The following is a 20,348-nucleotide window of genomic DNA, read 5'->3' as shown; positions in this document are numbered from 1 at the left end:
GCAACCAGGCCTGCAGTAGCGTCCTGGTTGCCATGGTTACCGATCGGAGCCCCAGAGCGATTAAACTGGGACTCCGATCGGAATCTCCGCTGCCACCAATGATCGGGCAGGGGGGGGAGAGGGGAGGCCGCACACTGGCCACCAATGAAATTACAATAGAGGGGGGGAGTTTTATCTCTACAAGCAACCGAATCTGGAAATACAGTTTTTGAAAATGTGATGTTAGGTTATACTGAGAAAAATAGCTGAGAACGACAGGCCATTTTATATGGAATGGAATGGCATTGCAGTCTGGTCTTCCAGGAAGACTGGAAGTTACGCTATTGGTCTTGAGATGGTTTCTTCATTAGATGTCCAGCATTGTGCTATCTTAGCTATTCGTATATGGTGGCTTGTAATAATTCTAGTTCTTCCGCTAAAATGAAAAGTGAAACACATTTATTACAAAAAAAAAAAAAAAATTCATCTTACTCATGTTTGGTTGCGACCTAAACACATTGATTTACAGAGGAACATGGTTGTGTTTAGTGATAAGCAAAACAAACTTCGGATCCTAGGTCCAAAGTTGCTTCGCTCAAAACTTCGGATTAATGCTGTACAGAGGTCCATCTCCATACAGCTTTAAAATCTACCGCCTCCGATAAGGCGGTCAGTCATTCGCGAAGTCTTGCGAGACTTTGTTGAATAACTTGAGTATAGTGTATATATATCGTGGCTCACCCGTATCTGATAATATGGTCAAGGTGCTCTGTTTTTTGGATGATTCACCTATTCATCCCATATAGCAAAAAGAGCAGTATATCCGTTTAGATAGCTATTACAGGGAATATATAGCAACTGTATACACAGATATACTGTCCCCAGTGTATTTCATGTTTTTTAAACAATCTATGTATTTTTATGTGTAATTTTTAAATTTTATATATTATATATATATTTTATATAAAGTTACTACTTATAGACCTGCCATCTGGTGAGTGCCTGTTTTTACTTTTATATTGAATAACTTGAGTAGTTGATTTTTAAAGTGGAAAACCACTTTAACACTTAGATCCAAACTTGGCTTTGGTTCCGAGGTACCAGTCGGATGGCCACAGCTCACCTCTTCCTCTCCCCTGCACAATGACCTCTGCACAGGTCACTGAGCATGCCCAAAATATACTCCCATAGATATCAATCTTCTCTTGCCCACAGGTTCCTATGGTTCATGTGGCTGCTGTAAAGTTGTAAAAAGCTCAGGCAAGATGGTGGTGCCTTAATCATGTACAGAAAATACAATTATAAAGGTATCAAAAAAATAAAACATGTAACACATCTGGTGTTCATTAATAAAAAATAAATATAGGCAACACATTCTCTGTAAGCTAAGGGACATTATGGAGTAGTGTTCCAGATTGCATAGTGGCCACTTTGACCCTCGACAATGGGAATATGGTGTTAAGAAAAATTGTATGAAGTGTAGAGTACTAACCAGAACCAGATGAATTATGTAGAGTACTCCAAGCACAATTACAATGCCAACTAAAATAACAACAATAGGGGAAAAATGGAAGCCCAAATCTTGATTTCCTGTGAAATTAATGTTAGAAGTGAGATCTTAGATCATTTATGAAACAACAATCATTTATCCCACATGCCCCCAGCCTGAAAAATGCTTATTCTTAATAATACTCTGACCAATATTTGGTAGAACATTCACTGATGACAGAGAGACCCTTTTTATACAATGCAATCTTTATAATGTAGTGCCTACAGTTGACTATGGGCCCCCATGTTTTCTCCATTTGTCCTCCAATTTCATGAGAAGACACATGGTGGGATTTATAAGCAATGCAGAAGAAGCATTCATTGCTTTCAGGGGAGAATGTTGTGCCTCATGGATTTCATCTGAATGCAGAAGGAAAACAATTGTGGTGTTGCTCTTCATATTGCACAACCATTCTCCCCAGAAGCAATGCTGAGAATACTTTGCCTCACTTCGGCACTGTATGGTAGCGCAGAGTGTGTAATAGTCTACAGTGCAGACCTGTAGGGACTCCTGTTTTCTGCTGCATGTGATCCATGAACAATTTTGATGTACTGTATGCATTAACAAGACCAGAGCCACTACACAGACCATTTTTCTTACTTTGGTGGGACCTCCAACAAGCATCTCCTGATCAGGAAAATAAATTGCTGGATCTTTTGCCAAACCCTCAACAGAACTAAGGTCGAGAGGGGTTTAGATTGCCTGAAAGTATGGGATCGCATGGAACTTACCACAGTAGACCTGTAAGGTCTTGGTTTATCTTTGAAATTACTCATGTATATGAGGCAACTGAAGGGATATTATCATGGATCCCTGTTTTGGAGAACCTGTCTTGAAATTTGGTAACATATTTCATTACTTACTTGACAAATCTATATCTGTTGATAGAAGTTTCTCCGAGCCGAGGCTGGGGTGACGCACCACGCAGATCACAGAGACCCTCATGTTCCAGCTACTGGAGAGAGTAAAGTTGCTTATAACTATCTCAGTTTTATCCAGGTTGACTACAGTGAAAGTTTCCGGGACTACATCAAGATTCTCGGGGAGTATCCATGTGATATCGGGAGCCGGTATTCCACCGCCAGAACAAGTGACAATATACTGCTTGTCAGGCTGGCTGATCTCATGAACTTCCAAGCTGGGTTCCAATATCTTTGGCTCTAAACATACAAAAAAATAAAAAAATGTATGCAATTTTTTAAAATCTTAAACTTTAACTTAACCCTAACTCCTCATATAATGAAGTACTGTAGCTAGCATGTCCTAAAGTCAGCCATAAGATAATGAATGGCCACAATGTGTTAATAGGAGCAATCCCACCAATAATTGGAAAGACTAAACCAGGTAAAGTGGCCAAGAAATATGAGCTGCTGGCATCTGCTGTGTGTGCATTAACAATCTTCTGGAGTGGCCGTCGAGATTGGTGTAGGTAGGTGGTGCTCAGCTCACAAGTCTATGCAAACCTTGCAAATGTAAAAAAGCCACGGCACTCACCAAATCTCCAAAATCGCGGTTCTTTATTGAAATATAAAATATACCATGGTCTATGATGTGGGTGACATGTAACAGCAACAACTGGTTTGTGCTATCGGTGCTTAAATCTGCAGGGGCGGACTTGGAACTTAAAGTGGCCCTGGAAAAAAAACAAAAAGTGGCCCCATGTCATAGGTAGATCCAGGTTGACAGAAGGTGGGGCAACACAAAAATGCAGGGCCAACAGTACCTTGGTGCAGAACAAAATACTGCCCCAGCCCTTGTTTCAGTATTCAACTGTATCACTATCTTGAGAACGGTAATACAGTTCACTTCTGGAGGGCACCTGCGGCTGCCGGCCAGGGGCATAAGTACCTGACGCTCCTAACATTAATACTGATCATCAGATCATTATGTTCCCAGCTGGGGCCATGTAGAGGGCCCGGGCGGCCCCATGGGCATCGGCCCACCGGGAAATTTCCCTGTAGGGTCCATGGCCAGTCCGCCTTTGTAAGTCAGGCTTGAGGAGCCTGATAAAGCACAGATAACTTGTCACCCCACATCACAGACTATGGTGTATTTCATATTTAAATAAAAATTGAGATTTTGGATCAACTCATTTTTTCAGGAGAACCTTTAGCAAAAGAGAAAAAGGTTGTAAAAGACAGACATGCCTTTTATGTTAAGCAGAAATGTTTTGCTGTTTCAGTGTAGATGTGAGGTTAACCAGCTCCAAATCTGATTACTTATGGAACATGGCATGAGGTGAATGCAGAATGAGATTGGTAAAAGCTGTGAAAACATTGCCTAACAACTACAGTTGTTTGTATGAGGTTGGTAGGCAGCTCGTCCCTGGCCACTAAACTCTCTCAGATTAATGAAGTCTTCTACCTCAGATTGTTTTATTAATCATATTATTATTTTTTGAAGTGGAAAACTTTATTACTTTATTAACTTTATAAGTTTTACCACACAATCAAAGTGTTTTCATATGTTAATACAGTTTCACAATAAGGAAACTACATGGAGGAAATATCACATAACCTTGGGTTTTTCCATTTTTGACTTAAGTTCTCTTTTAGTAAAGTTTCTTTCGGTTCAGGTTTCTGGGAAAGTCTGGACTATAGGTGAAATTCTAAAAATTTGAATATCATGCAAAAGTTTATTTATTTCAGTAATGCAACTTAAAAGGTGAAACTAATATATGAGATGGACTCATTACATGCAAAGTGAGATATTTCAAGCCTTTATTTTTTATAATTTGGATGATTATGGTTTATAGCTTATGAAACCCCAGAGTCACAATCTCAGAAAACTTGAATATTACATGAAATCAATAAAAAAAAATGTTAAATAGAAAAATGTAGGACCTCTGAAAAGTATAATCATGCATATGTACTCAGTACTTGGTTTGGGTCCCTCAATGCGGCATGGCATGGATGCTATCAGCCTATGGCACTGCTGAGGTGTTATGGAAGACCAGGATGCTTTAATAGCAGCCTTCAGCTCTTCAGCATTGCTCGGTCTCATGTCTCTCATCTTTCTCTTGGCAATGCCCCATAGATTCTCTATGGGGTTCAGGTCAGGTGAGTTTGCTGGCCAATCAAGCACAGTAATCCCATGGTCATTGAACCAGGTTTTGGTACTTTTGGCAGTGTGGGCAGGTGCCAGGTCCTGCTGTAAAATGAAGTCACCATCTCCATAAAGCTTGTCTGTGGAAGGATGCATGAAGTCCTCCAAAATCTCCTGGTAGATGGCTGCGTTGACTCTGGATTTAATGAAGCACAATGGACCAACATCAGCAGATGACATGGCTCCCCAAATCAACACAGATTGTGGAAACTTCACACTGGACTTCAAGCATCTTGCATTGTGTGCCTCTCCATTCTTCCTTCAGACTCTGGGACTTTGGTTTCCAAATGAGATGCGAAAGTTGCTCTCATCAGAAAAGAGAACTTTGGACCACTGAGCAACAGAGCAGTTCTTTTTTTCTTTAGCCCAGGTAAGACGCTTCTGATGTAGTTTGTTGTTCAGGAGAGGCTTGACAAGAGGAATGCGACATTTGAAGCTCATGTCCAGGATCCGTCTCTGTGTGGTGGGTCTTGATGCACTAACTCCAGCCTCAGTCCACTCCTTGTTAAAGTCCCCAACACTTGTGAATGGCCTTTTCCTGACAATCCGCTCCAGGCTGCCGTCATCCCTGCTGCTTGTGCAGCTTTTTCTTCCACACTTGTCCCTTCCACATAACTTTCTATTAATGTGCTTTGATACAGCACTTTGGGAACATCCAACTTCTTTTGCAATTACCTTTTGAGGCTTTCCTCAATGATGGTTTTCTGCACAACTGTCAGGTCAGCAGTCTTTCCCATGATTGTGATTCCTACTGAACCAGACTGAGAGACAATTTAAAGGCTCAGGAACCCTTTTTGTAGGTGTTATGGATTAATTAAAAAAAATAGTAAAATGTTTGAAGGGCACACAAATATCCGGTGCTATATGGATCTGATATATTATGCCATAAAATCTATTTAAACATATGAAAACGTAGAAAAACTGAACAAAAACTAAAAACAACAAACAACACAAAACAGTATTTAAAAGATGTTTGGGTACTAACTCCACCCTATAAAAATATCCAAGTTACTTGGAAGGTAACTTGGATATTTTTATAGTGTGGAGTTAGTACCCAAACATCTTTTAAATACTGTTTTGTGTTGTTTGTTGTTTTTAGTTTTTGTTCAGTTTTTCTACGTTTTCATATGTTTAAATACATTTTATGGCATAATATATCAGATCCATATAGCACCGGATATTTGTGTGCCCTTCAACTATTACACTGGTTTTTTTTATTGATCTTTAGCGACATAGGGTGTGTTGCGAAGTGAGCACCATTTCCATACCTACCCAACAGGTGGAGCCACTATCCATTTACTTCTATTTTATGGATTAATTAGCTGACTAGAGTGTGACACTTTGAACTTAGAATATTGAACCTTTTCACAATATTCAAATTTTCTGAGATTGTGAATGTGGGGTTTTCATAAGCTGTAAGCCATAATCATCCAAATTATAACAAATAAAGGCTTGAAATATCTCACTTTGCCTGTAATGAGTCTATCTCTCATCTGTTAGTTTCACCTTTTAAGTTTCATTACTGAAATAAATGAACTTTTTCACAATATTCAAATTTTTCGAGTTTCGCCTGTATATTAGGTTAACTTTTAGGGTACAGCTACACGACGATATGTGTTGTGAGACATTTCGTATAATTTTTGTCAATGATGACGCAGTGTGACACGCTTCTTACTGTGACTGCGCTGTGACAGTTGCATAAAATCAAACACTGTTGGACTCTTGTGCGACGAGCGACTCATCTGTGACTTTTTCAGCTCTAAAATAGTCACGCGTCAGCAAGTTGTAGACAAATCACATGTATTTTTGTGTCACCATGTAGCTGTAGCCTTAAAGGGGTTGTCCTGCCATATACAGTACAGACCAAAAGTTTGGACACACCTTCTCATTCAAAGAGTTTTCTTTATTTTCATGACTATGAAGGCATCAAAACTATGAATTAACACATGTGGAATTATATACATAACAAACAAGTGTGAAACAACTGAAAATATGTCATATTCTAGGTTCTTCAAAGTAGCCACCTTTTGCTTTGATTACTGCTTTGCACACTCTTGGCATTCTTTTGATGAGCTTCAAGAGTTAGTCCCCTGAAATGGTCTTCCAACAGTCTTGAAGGAGTTCCCAGAGATGCTTAGCACTTGTTGGCCCTTTTGCCTTCACTCTGCGGTCCAGCTCACCCCAAACCATCTCGATTGGGTTCAGGTCCGGTGACTGTGGAGGCCAGGTCATCTGGCGCAGCACCCCATCACTCTCCTTCATGGTCAAATAGCCCTTACTTTCAAAGTTTTCCCAATTTTTCGGCTGACTGACTGACCTTCATTTCTTAAAGTAATGATGGCCACTCGTTTTTCTTTACTTAGCTGCTTTTTTCTTGCCATAATACAAATTCTAACAGTCTATTCAGTAGGACTATCAGCTGTGTATCCACCTGACTTCTCCTCAAAGCCACTGATGGTCTCAACCCTATTTATAAGGCAAGAAATCCCACTTATTAAACCTGACAGGGCACACCTGTGAAGTAAAAACCATTTCAGGGGACTACATCTTGAAGCTCATCAAGAGAATGCCAAGAGTGTGCAAAGCAGTAATCAAAGCAAAAGGTGGCTACTTTGAAGATCCTAGAATATGACATATTTTCAGTTGTTTCACACTTGTTTGTTATGTATATAATTCCACATGTGTTAATTCATAATTTTGATGCCTTCAGTGTGAATCTACAATTTTCATAGTCATGAAAATAAAGAAAACTCTTTGAATGAGAAGGTGTGTCCAAACTTTTGGTCTGTACTGTATATGGATGACCTATTTTCGGATAGGCCATCAATATCTGATTAGTGGGGGGGCCGACTCCCGGCACACCCACCAATCAGCTGTTTGAGAAGGAGGCAGCGCTCCCTGCGAATACAGCTTCCTGTTTATTACACTGCACGTCGCTCCATTCAAGTACTCGCTCCATTAAAGTGAATGAAGCGAGTACAGTACTTGTGAGTGATTATACTGCATTTCCGAGATGACACGTAGTGTACTGAAGAGGTAGAAGCGCTCGCCCACCTCCTCATCAAACAGCTGATCAAGAAGATAGCTCATCAATATGTACTGTATGTCAGGACAACACCTTTAATTTTGAGAATGAACCCCTTAAAGTACCCAGTTCCTACCCCAATATTACTCTTACCGAACACATCAAGGCAGATGGTTCCAGTGGAAGCTCCATATGGAAAAAGATTGAAGATACATTTAAAGCATCCCTCATCCTCCGGGATCACGGGGCTGATAGTTATTGCTGAGACGTTAAGAGTCTTGTTTGTAGAGTGTTTTGCCCGATTAGAGTAAAAACCAAGAAGTTTCTGTCCATAAACCTTACTGGTGCTAGCCACGTTCCCGGTAAGATTGCCAGATTCTTTATGCCATGTGATTTGGATGATGTTTGATTCGTGGGTCATCAGCTGGCACCGAAGAGTCACATCGCTGCCAATCCTTGCAGTTTCCTTTGCATTAGTTTTAACTGGAATTTCCCCTTATATAACAAAAAAATATAAGAAAACATTGTGAGGAAAGCAGTATAATTGTTTAACGTATACTAAGGATAATTGTAAACCTATGTTGCCTCACAAGTTGCTCCATACTGTTTTATAGGTAAGGACGTGGACATCCGTTGACCAAGAAAGGCCTTAGAGGTCAATAATCCAGTGCACAAGAAAGTTATTCAGAAACTCATCCAGAATATCCTCTTATGGCAGTTCTCCTTGTTCCTCTAGAGCAGTGATGGCTAGCTTTCGACAGTTCAGCTGCGGTGAAACTACGACTCCTAACATGCTCATTCATTTCTTTGGAGTTCTGAGAACAGCCAAGCAAGTGTGCATCTTTGGAGTCGTTGTTTTACCACAGCTGGAGTGCCGGAGGTTAGCCATCACAGGTCTAGAGTCAATGGCCTCCAAAATACCAGCAACTTTTGGCCAATGGTTTCCAAAAATAGGATGGAGTAAAGTAATTTAAATGTATGTGTAATCTCTGCTCACCTTCAGTATCTATTCCAGTAGAGACTGGATTTGATTTTGCAATCCCTAATGTGTGACTTAATGTATGATCATAATCATAGAGTTAAATAATAAACCTCTGCCACTAGGGGGAGCTGAGGAGCATACTGTAAACTGTATGCAATAAATCCTTCAGCTCCCCCTAGTGGTGGCTGCTTTTAGTGCTATCTCTAGGCAGAGGATTAGGATCTTTTTAAGAAAAATGAAGCTTAATGGCTATGCAAATTATTTTAAAAAATCAGCTCATAATTTTAGATCTAATTGTGATGATCAAGGTCAATCTTTAAAACAATAAAGTCATTGCAGCATTTTAGGACAAACTGCTGATAACAATGGCAGCCACGAGACCATATCAGTACCAGCACCCCCATAACAATGACAGTCAGAGTACCCCCATAACAATAACAATATCCCCATAATATAGACTCTGACAAGATCTCATAACAGTGACAGCCACATCACATCTATAAACAGTTACAGTCAAAGTACCCTCATAATATTGACAGATTCAGTACCCCATAACAGTGACAGCCTAACGACCTCATAAAAAGTAAGGGCCCCAATACCCTCATAATAGCGATTTCTACAGTACCCCTATAGGAGTGAAAGCCAAAACAGTAACATCCACAGTACCCCATAACTGTGACAGCCAGAGTATCCTCATAATATAGACAACCATCAGACCTCATAACAGTGACAACCTGACGAATGGATAGGGGAGGGAGCGGAAATATGACCAGGTATCCCGGGAGCTGAGCGGCATCATCGGGTACCATGGCCATGCGTCTGATGTTGCTCGTTGTTGGTAAAGGAACTGCCTATTAATAGGGAGTGTTATTTCTATATATCAAGCAGCATTTACTGGCGGCCCCAATCCGCCGTAATGCCGATGGTGAGGCAACAGGGATCCCTATGTACATGTGTTTATTGAGAAATGCATATATAACAGAGAAACGAAAAGAAAAGCTTACAAAAAGATAATGGCACTAAAAGGGTATATAATAATATACCGATGCTCTTTGCTCAAAATTCAGTGCGAATGTACTGTAGACATAAAGTTAAAATCCTATATGGATGCTAATCAAAACGTGTATCATAAAGCATCCTGTATAGCAATATGACTACGAATATGAAGAGGGGGTATAGCAGAGGAAGGAGCTCGAGTATGCTGGGGGATACACTGCTGTAAACAAAACAGCCAAAATATAATCGTTCATTAAATCCCAGAGGGGCAGAGGTTCGCAAGTAATAAATCCAACGAGCTTCTCTCTGTCCCAATTTCCTCCTCTGATGAAAAGTTTAACTGCATCAATCCCCATGAACTTAATTTTGGCCCTGCCATTGTGGCATTGATGAATGCGTTTGGACACTGGTGTGTCTCTCTCATTGGCAATATCACAGGTGCTCCCCCACCCTTCTCCGGACTTCCCTAATTATTTTGCCAATATACTTAATGCCGCACTCACAAATCAAACGGCAGATCACTCCTCGTGTTTTACAATTAATGTAATCTTGGATCATATACTCTTTTCCAGTTACATTGCTCCAGAATGGTCTACCAGTTTGGATGTGACTGCAGGCTACACAGCCTCGACATCTGTAACAGCCCTTGATCTTCCTTTGTAGTCAGGAGGTTTGATAATTCGCCGGTGCTACAAAGTAGCTGCGCACCAAAATATTCCTCAAACTCCATCCTCTGCAGTATGTGATTTGTGGATGATCCCCAATCACTTCACATAAATCAGGGTATCCCAATGTTTTTCTAGGATAAGACGTATCACCCTCTTATCATCTGTTGTCTGACTTTTGGGTCTCAAGAGCTCTGATCTATCTATGGCTAAGGCTGCTCTATATGCAGGTTTCAAAACTTTATCCGGGTAGCCTCTCTGTTGAAAGCGCCTGCGAAGATCGGCTGCCAGTGAAACAAACTCGTGTTTCATAGAGCAGTTTCTCCTCAGGCGAAGGTATCGTCCCCTAGGAATCCCGCGTTTGAGAGGGAGTGGGTGACTACTCTCCCACCTCAACAGGGAATTAGTTGAATTAAGTTTCCTGTAGATCGATGTATCAGTTTCACCCCTCTCATTTTTGATGATACATACATCTAGGAAGGGTCGGGACCATTTGTCCCACTCACAAGTAAATCTCAAGCCCACTTGGTTATTATTAAGGCCCCACACAAAACATTCTTTGATGAAGAAAATATCGTCAATGTACCGCGCCCATAGACCTATATGTTGAGTATCCTTGCTAGTCTCATCCACGAAAACCTGAGTCTCCTCCCACGAGCCCAGGAACAAATTAGCATACAATGGGGCACAAGGACTCCCATCGCTGTGCCCCTGAGCTGGTGGTAGATCTTTTGGTTAAAAGTGAAGATATTTCTCCTCAGTGTGAATTCAAGGATACGAAGGATAAATAGGCTATGGGCGAGGTACTGGCAGCCGTTTGTAAAAAGTGGTCCACTGCCTTTATGCCCAAATCATGGGAAATATACTAATATAATGCCTCTGCTTGTAAGTAAACATTCCTTATCCACCTGCACCACCTCTATCTCTTAAGAAGGTCAGTGGTGTCTCTGGTGTACGAAGGTAGTGCCGTGACAAATGGTGCCAGAACCTGGTCAATGTAAATCCCCAAGTTCTGGCACAGATTACCTACCGCGGACACAATGGGTCTCCCTTTTATTGGGGATAACCCCTTGTGTACCTTGGGTAGGCAATAAAAAGTAGACATCTTAGGAAATGTGGTGAAAAGAAACTCATATTCTTCTTGCGTGATGAGGTGAGTACTCAATACCTCATTAGAATGATTTTGAGTTCCTTTCTGAAAGATTAATTTGGATCTTTTTGTAGGATCTCAAATGTCTCAGGATCTTTGAGAATATTTTCACACATATCTCTATACTGCTCTATGTCCTTGACCACCGTGTTTCCCCCTTTGTCCGATGGTTTTATGACAATATTAAAATCTTTTTCTAGGGAGGAAACAGCGGTGGTCATGTCAGCAGAGCAGTTGAAGAACCCTGTAGAGGGGTTTTAATGTTTCCAAGTCCTCGGAAACCATGTTGAGGAATACAAAAATACACGAGACTTCCCCCGTGGTAGGGGGCATTTTGTTGCTTTTTAGTTTAAGATTCGTAAAGGGGCCTTCTCCCTGTATTTTATTACCTTCGGTCTCCAGACCATAGAGTGTTTGGAAGTCCCCAAGTATCTCCAATGGGATGCCTAGTTCAAGACATCGACGTCTATCTATGTGTCTGAAATGATTATGCCATCTTAATTTTCATATGAATAAATGAAGATCCTTAATGCTATTGAACCTATTAAAACTAGGTGTGGGTACAAATAATAGTCCTAATTCGAGGACCCTAATCTCGATGTTACTCAAGGGTCGTTTCGAGATGTTAATCACCTGTGGGCCTGAAATCAATTTGGTTATGAGATTGATTGCGACTGCATAGGGGATAAATTGGAGCCTGGTTAGTCTGACCTATAAAACGTTGATCAAGGCCCCTAGGTGCAGTGCTCCAGACTAAAAAAAATACCTAGTAGCCATTGGCTCCTGAACTGAAAAATTTAGGAGCCAAATTAAATTTTTAGTCGCCAAATCGAAACCGAATCAAAATTTTGGTATTGTGACAACGCTACGCCGATCAGATCGGCGTAGGGTTGTTTCAATACCAAAATTTTTATTCTCTTTCGTCACCATAAAAAAGTATTGCGATACTCAATACCGCGCAAAAAAAAATAAAAAACCTGCGTGCATTTCGCATTTTATGAAACGTTCGGCCCATAATAGAACAGTCCTATCCTATTTTTTGGGGTGACAAGGTGACTAAAAAATGGCGAATCGCATGGTTTTTATTTATTTATGTCTGTTACGGCACTCACCGCATAGGAGATATTTTTTTATAATTTAATAGTTTGTACTTTTCGGACGCAGCGCTATGTAATATGTTTATTTATTTATTGTTTATATATTTTATATGTAAAATTGGGAAAGGGGGGGGATTTAAACCTAATATTTTAGGGTACTTTCACACTAGCGTTTTTCTTTTCCGGCATAGAGTTCCGTCACAGGGGCTCAATACCGGAAAAGAACTGATCAGTTTTATCCCCATGCATTCTGAATGGAGAGTAATCCGTTCAGGATGCATCAGTTCAGTAGTTTTGACTGATCAGGCAAAAGAGAAAACCGTAGCATGCTACGGTTTTATCTCCGGCGAAAAAAAACTGAAGACTTGCCTGAATGCTGGATCCAGCATTTTTCCCCATAAAAATTTATTAGTGCCAGATCCAGCATTCAAAATACTGGAATACCGGATCCGTCCTTCCGGCCTGCGCATGCGCAGACTGGTAAAAATGTGTAAAAGGATACAAGACGGATCCGTCTGTCCGCATGACAAGCGGAGAGATGGATTCGTTCTAGCAATGCATTTGTGAGATGGATCGGCATCCGGATGCGTCTCACAAATGCTTTCAGTCACATCCAGATTGGTGGATCCGGCGGGCAGTTCCGACTATGGAACTGCTTGCCGGATCACACTGCCACAAGTGTGAAAGTAGCCTTAGTGTTTATGTTTTTTTTACTTACTATTAGCCCCCTTAGGGGCTGGAACCCTTGTCCTATTCACCCTTAGGCCCCTTTCACACGGGCGAGATTTCTGCGCGGGTGCAATGCGGGAGGTGAACGCATTGCACCCGCACTGAATCCGGACCCATTCACTTCTATGGGGCTGTGCACATGAGCAGTGATTTTCACGCATCACTTGTGCGTTGCGTGAAAATCGCAGCATGCTCTATATTGTGCGTTTTTCACGCAACGCAGGCCCCATAGAAGTTAATAGGGCTGTGTGAAAATCGCAAGCATCCGCAAGTAAGTGCGGATGCGGTGCGATTTTCACGCATGGTTGCTAAGATGACAGTCTATTCACTGTGTTATTTTCCCTTAAAATAAAAATAAAATAATAGCATTCTTTAACCTCTTGCCGCCAAGCTAACGCCGAAAGGCGTCATTGCGGCGGCTCTCCCAGGCTACACTAACGCCGATTGGCGTCATTTCGCGAGAGGCGAGATTTCCTGTGAACGCGCGCACACAGGCGCGCGCGTTCACAGGATCGGAAGGTAAGCGAGTGGATCTCCAGCCTGCCAGCGGCGATCGTTCGCTGGCAGGCTGGAGATGCGATATTTTTAAACCCTAACAGGTATATTAGACGCTGTTTTGATAACAGCGTCTAATATACCTGCTACCTGGTCCTCTGGTGGTCCCTTTTGTTTGGATCGACCACCAGAGGACACAGGTAGCTCAGCAATATGTAGCACCAAGCACCACTACACTACACCCCCCCCTGTCACTTATTAACCCCTTATTCACCCCTGATCACCCCATGTAGACTCCCTGATCACCCCCATGTCATTGATCACCCCCCTGTCATTGATCACCCCCTTGTAAGGCTCCATTCAGACGTCCGTATGATTTTTACGGATCCACTGATATATGGATCGGATCCGCAAAACACATACGGACGTCTGAATGGAGCCTTACAGGGGGGTGATCAATGACGGGGGTGATCACCCCATATAGACTCCCTGATCACCCCCCTGTCATTGATCACCCACCTGTCATTGATCACCCCCCTGTAAGGCTCCATTCAGACGTCCGTATGATTTTTACGGATCCACTGACACATGGATCGGATCCGCAAAACACATACGGACGTCTGAATGGAGCCTTACAGGGGGGTGATTAATGACAGGGGTGATCACCCCATATAGACTCCCTGATCACCCCCCTGTCATTGATCACCCCCCTGTAAGGCTCCATTCAGACGTCCGTATGATTTTTACGGATCCACTGATACATGGATCGGATCCGCAAAACACATGCGTACATCTGAATGGAGCCTTACAGGGGGTGATCAATGACAGGGGGGTGATCACCCCATATAGACTCCCTGATCACACCCCTGTCATTGATCACCCCCCTGTCATTGATCACCCCCCTGTAAGGCTCCATTCAGATGTCCGTATGTGTTTTGCGGATTCGATCCATGTATCCGTGGATCCGTAAAAAACATACGGACGTCTGAATGGAGCCTTATAGGGGGGGTGATCAATGACAGGGGGGTGATCACCCCATATAGACTCCCTGATCACCCCCCTGTCATTGATCACCCCCCTGTAAGGCTCCATTCAGATGTCCGAATGTGTTTTGCGGATCCGATCCATGTATCCGTGGATCCGTAAAAAACATACGGACGTCTGAATGGAGCCTTACAGGGGGGTGATCAATGACAGGGGGGTGATCACCCCATATAGACTCCCTGATCACCCCCCTGTCATTGATCACCCCCCTGTAAGGCTCCATTCAGACATTTTTTTGGCCCAAGTTAGCGGAAATTTTTTATTTTATTCTTTTCTTACAAAGTCTCATATTCCACTAACTTGTGTCAAAAAATAAAATCTCACATGAACTCACCATACCCCTCACGGAATCCAAATGCATAAAATTTTTTAGACATTTATATTCCAGACTTCTTCTCACGCTTTAGGGCCCCTAAAATGCCAGGGCAGTATAAATACCCCACATGTGACCCCATTTCAGAAAGAAGACACCCGAAGGTATTCGCTGAGGGGCATATTGAGTCCATGAAAGATTGAAATTTTTGTCCCAAGTTAGCGGAAAGGGAGACTTTGTGAGAAAAAACAAAAAAAAATCAATTTCCGCTAACTTGTGGCAAAAAAAAAAAAATTCTATGAACTCGCCATGCCCCTCATTGAATACCTTGGGGTGTATTCTTTCCAAAATGAGGTCACATGGGGGGTATTTATACTGCCCTGGCATTTTAGGGGCCCTAAAGCGTGAGAAGAAGTCTGGGATCCAAATGTCTAAAAATGCCCTCCTAAAAGGAATTTGGGCCCCTTTGCGCATCTAGGCTGCAAAAAAGTGTCACACATCTGGTATCGCCGTACTCAGGAGAAGTTGGGGAATGTGTTTTGGGGTGTCATTTTACATATTCCCATGCTGGGTGAGAGAAATATCTCGGTCAAATGCCAACTTTGTATAAAAAAATGGGAAAAGTTGTCTTTTGCCGAGATATTTATCTCACCCAGCATGGGTATATGTAAAATGACACCCCAAAACACATTGCCCAACTTCTCCTGAGTACGGTGATACCACATGTGTGACACTTTTTGCAGCCTAGGTGGGCAAAGGGGCCCAGATTCCAAAGAGCACCTTTCGGATTTCACCGGCCATTTTTTACAGATTTTGATTTCAAACTACTTCTTACGCATTCGGGCCCCTAAAATGCCAGGGCAGTATAAATACCCCACAAGTGACCCCATTTTGGAAAGAAGACACCCCCAGGTATTTCGTGATGGGCATAGTGAGTTCATGGAAGTTTTTATTTTTTGTCACAAGTTAGTGGAATATGAGACTTTGTAAGAAAAAAAAAAATCATCATTTTCCGCTAACTTGTGACAAAAAATAAAAAATTCTAGGAACTCGCTATGCCCCTCACGGAATACCTTGGGGTGTCTTCTTTCCAAAATGGGGTCACTTGTGGGGTAGTTATACTGCCCTGGCATTTTAGGGGCCCAAATGCGTGCGAAGTAGTTTGAAATCAAAATGTGTAAAAAATGGCCGGTGAAATCCTAAAGGTGCTCTTTGGAATGTGGGCCCCTTTGCCCACCTAGGCTGCAAAAAAGTGTCACACATGTGGTATCGCCGTACTCAGGAGAAGTTGGGCAATGTGTTTTGGGGTGTCATTTTACATATACCCATGCTGGGTGAGATAAATATCTTGGTCAAATGCCAACTTTGTATAAAAAAATGGGAAAAGTTGTCTTTTGCCGGGCAGTATAACTACCCCACAAGTGACCCCATTTTGGAAAGAAGACACCCCAAGGTATTTCGTGATGGGCATAGTGAGTTCATGGAAGTTTTTATTTTTTGTCACAAGTTAGTGGAATATGAGACTTTGTAAGGAAAAAAATAAATAAATAAATCATCATTTTCCGCTAACTTGTGACAAAAAATAAAAAGTTCTATGAACTCACTATGCCCATCAGCGAATACCTTAGGGTGTCTACTTTCCGAAATGGGGTCATTTGTGGGGTCTTTTGTACTGTCTGGCCATTGTAGAACCTCAGGAAATATGACAGGTGCTCAGAAAGTCAGAGCTGCTTCAAAAAGCGGAAATTCACATTTTTGTACTATAGTTTGTAAACGCTATAGCTTTTACCCAAACCATTTTTTTTTTTACCCAAACATTTTTTTTTTTATCAAAGACATGTAGAACAATAAATTTAGAGAAAAAATTATGTATGGATGTCGTTGTTTTTGCAAAATTTTACAACTGAAAGTGAAAAATGTCATTTTTTTGCAAAAAAATCGTTAAATTTCGATTAATAACAAAAAAAGTTAAAATGTCAGCAGCAATGAAATACCACCAAATGAAAGCTCTATTAGTAAGAAGAAAAGGAGGTAAAATTCATTTGGGTGGTAAGTTGCATGACCGAGCAATAAACCACTAAAGTTGTGGAGTGCCGATTTGCAAAAAAGGGCCTGGTCACTAGGGGGGTATAAACCTGTGGTCCTTAAGTGGTTAATACAGAATGCTTAGTAGAAGGTCAATTGAGGGTTAAAAAATAAAAATAAATTAACTCACCTAGTCACCTGCTCCAATTGATCGCGTAGCTGCTGGTCTCCTGTTCTTTCTTCAGGACCTGTCAAAGGACCTGTGTTGACATCACTGTGCTCATCAGATGGTACATCACATGAGCCATCACCATGGTAATGGACCATGTGATTAGCTCAGTGACGTCACCACAGGTCCTTTGACAGGTCCTGAAGAAAGAACAGGAGACTGGCAGCTACGCGATCAATTGGATGAGGCGAGTTAATTTTTATTTTTTAACCCTCATTGCCACTGCCCACTGCGCCACCAATGTTTATATGTTTATTATACTGGGGAGGGGGAAGGGGGCGCACTGAAGATAACTGAGCTGTTAATACAAATACAGGAGGCGGGTGCTGGAATCACATAGCGAACATCCGACCTCTATGACGGAGCTGCGATCAGCCGCAGTTAACCCTTCAGGTGCGGTACCTGAGGGGTTAACTGTCGCGGATCGCTGCTCCCTGTCATAGAGGTCAGGTGTTCGCTATGTGATTCCAGCACCCGCCTCCTGTATTTGTATTACAGGTCAGTTTTCTTCATTGGTGGCGCAGTGGCCCCAGCCCCTCCTCCTCCTCCTGTCTCTCTTCTTACTGGCAGCGGCGGCGGCAGCACAGGGGGGAGGGAGAGACTCCTCCTCCTCTGCGCTGCTGAATAGAACATCGGCGGCGGCGGGGCAGAGAACGATCATCTCCTGTGCCCGCCACTGTATTCAACTGCAGAGCTGCGGCGGCTGGTCTAGTCGCAAATGGCGACAAGATTAAAAATTTTGGTCGCCATCTGGAGCCCTGCCTAGGGGCCCCCCTTGATCGACTGATATAGCCTCCACCCCTGTTCGAGCCTTTATTTAATTTCACGCTGGTCTGAAAAGTCAGTTTTAGTAGATGACTGGTCAGTATTGCTCTGTTTATTATCCCTTTTATGCGGCAGAGATGTATAAATCCTATTCTCCCGGAAATCCGACAGATCCCTCACAAATTGCCGATGTTTTCTTTCTTTGAGATCATATTGACATTTGTCCAATGTATTTTGTAACTGTTTTTCTTCGTTGGGGAAATCTGCTTCCTGGGAAAAGGATTGATGTTCAAAATGTCTAATGTGTTTTTCTCCTCATCTAATAGCAGATGCATCAGACGCAAGGAACTATTCGTAGCCTCTTGTTCCCATTTATTCAGAAAACCTGGATTCCTGCATCTAGATGCCGGTAGTAAATTAATATGTAGACCCCTTGGGACAATGCTATTTTTCAAATAGTTATCAAGACTCTGGACCTCCCACAGTGACAACCTGAGCCACAGCACACCTGTAACAGCGGCAGCCAAAGTACCCCATAACAGTACCCCAAAAGACCTCTCAACAGTAAAGGTCCATAGTACCCTGATAATATTGACTGCCACAGTGACCCCATAACAATGACAGCCAAAAGACCTCATAACAGTAAAGGCCATTGTACCCCGATAATTGTGACAGCCACAGTGCCCCATAACATTTACAACCACAGTACCCCAATAACAGTGACAGCCACAGTGCTCCATAGCATTTACAACCACAGTACCCCAATAACAGCAGCAGCCACAGTGCCCCATAACATTTACAACCAGAGTACCCCCCATAACAGTGCTCCATAACAATGACAACCACAGTGCCCCACAACATTTACAACCACAGTACCCCATAACAGTGACAGCCACAGTACCCCCATAACAGAGACAGACAAATGACCTCATAACAGTAAAAGCCATAGTAACCCAAAATTGTAAAAGCCACAGTATCCTATAGCAGTGAAAGTCACAAGACCTCTTAAAAGTGGCGGCCACAGTACCCCCATAACAGTAAGACTCACCTTCTACAGAGCTCCAAAGGAGGGTAAGTAAGACGAGAAACTTCATGTTGGTGTGAAGTAAATGGGGAAGTTCACTGTATAACTACACTCTAAACATGACGAAGGTTGTTACGTCATCTGGGATTTCTCGATTTCACAAAGCTATGTAAATGGATTTTTCTAAAACTACATTCTCCAAATTGTGCAAAAAATGCACCAAATTTTATAAGGAGACCTATACGCAATGACATTAGTACATTTTGGCTACTGTGTGTAGAGAACTTTAAATTATCCTGTTAAATACCAAAAACACCTGGTAGCAGCATATTTAGCGTATTACACAAGGTGGTGTGAACTGAAGTGTGACCTGGAAGGAAGATGCTTATACAGCCATTTTATCTATAGACTATATATATATACTAGACATTAAAGGGTTTCTATCACCTCGTTTTGACATAATTAGCTATCAGACACTAGCGATCCGCTAGAGTCTGCTCTACCAAACAATGCTATTATAATACCTTTGTGTGCAGCCGTTTGCCTAAAAAACGAACTTTTATTGATATGCTAATGAGCCTCTAGGTGCTATGGGGGCGTCTTTTCAGCACCTAGAGGCTTGGTCTACTCACACAAAATGCCGCCCAGCGCGTCCCTCCAGCCCGCCCATCTCCTCTGGAATGCGATCCTCCCTCTGAGCCAGCGGACGAATTCTCGCGCCTGCGCCGTGCGCGTCTGTATTCGGCGCAGGCTCAGTGAATGTCTGACCGCTCTGTGGCTGACATTGTTATGGGGCTGGTCTGTGGCTGACACTTATTGGGGTCTGTGGCTGACACTGTTATGGGGGTATCTGTGGATGACACTGTTATGGGGGTATCTGTGAATGGTACTGTTATGGGGGATCTGTGGATGGCACTGTTATGGAGGGATCTGTGGATGGCACTGTTATGGGGGGGGGGTCTGTGGATGACACTGTTATGGGGGATCTGTGGATGACACTGTTATGGGGATCTGTGGATGGCACTGTTATGGGGGGATCTGTGGATGGCACTGTTATGGGGGATCTGTGGATGGCACTGTTATGGGGGGGATCTGTGAATGGCACTGTTATGGGGGGATCTGTGGATGGCACTGTTATTGGGGATCTGTGGATGATACTGTTATGGGGGATCTGTG

At 42.4% G+C, this 20,348-nt stretch overlaps 1 protein-coding gene across 1 annotated transcript; it reads right to left on the bottom strand.

Moving 5' to 3' along the window:
- Positions 1-303: 303 nt before the first annotated feature.
- On the bottom strand, positions 304-19,253 carry LOC120994444 (OX-2 membrane glycoprotein-like). The gene is made up of 5 exons (XM_040423003.1): positions 19,197-19,253; positions 7,812-8,153; positions 2,392-2,688; positions 1,472-1,569; positions 304-415 (listed from the first exon to the last, which is right to left on the bottom strand). Exons 1-5 carry the CDS (start codon positions 19,240-19,242, stop codon positions 404-406), a joined length of 795 nt encoding a protein of 264 aa, XP_040278937.1. The 5' UTR covers positions 19,243-19,253; the 3' UTR covers positions 304-403.
- Between the last annotated feature and the right edge of the window lie 1,095 nt (positions 19,254-20,348).

Source organism: Bufo bufo, chromosome 3 (assembly GCF_905171765.1).
Source record: "Bufo bufo chromosome 3, aBufBuf1.1, whole genome shotgun sequence".
Lineage (NCBI taxonomy): Eukaryota > Metazoa > Chordata > Amphibia > Anura > Bufonidae > Bufo > Bufo bufo.
This window is presented reverse-complemented; position numbering and strand designations above follow the sequence as displayed.

What these genes read in the sequence shown, in the direction of transcription:
- LOC120994444 (XM_040423003.1), bottom strand. Translation starts at nt 19,242, where the DNA reads ATGAAGTTTCTCGTCTTACTTACCCTCCTTTGGAGCTCTGTAGAAG. An exon ending in CCTTTGGAGCTCTGTAGAAG is followed by an intron (nt 8,154 to 19,196) that starts GTGAGTCTTACT and finishes TTGTTATATAAG; the next exon opens with GGGAAATTCCAGTTAAAACT. An exon ending in AACAGATATAGATTTGTCAA is followed by an intron (nt 1,570 to 2,391) that starts GTAAGTAATGAA and finishes TTAATTTCACAG; the next exon opens with GAAATCAAGATTTGGGCTTC.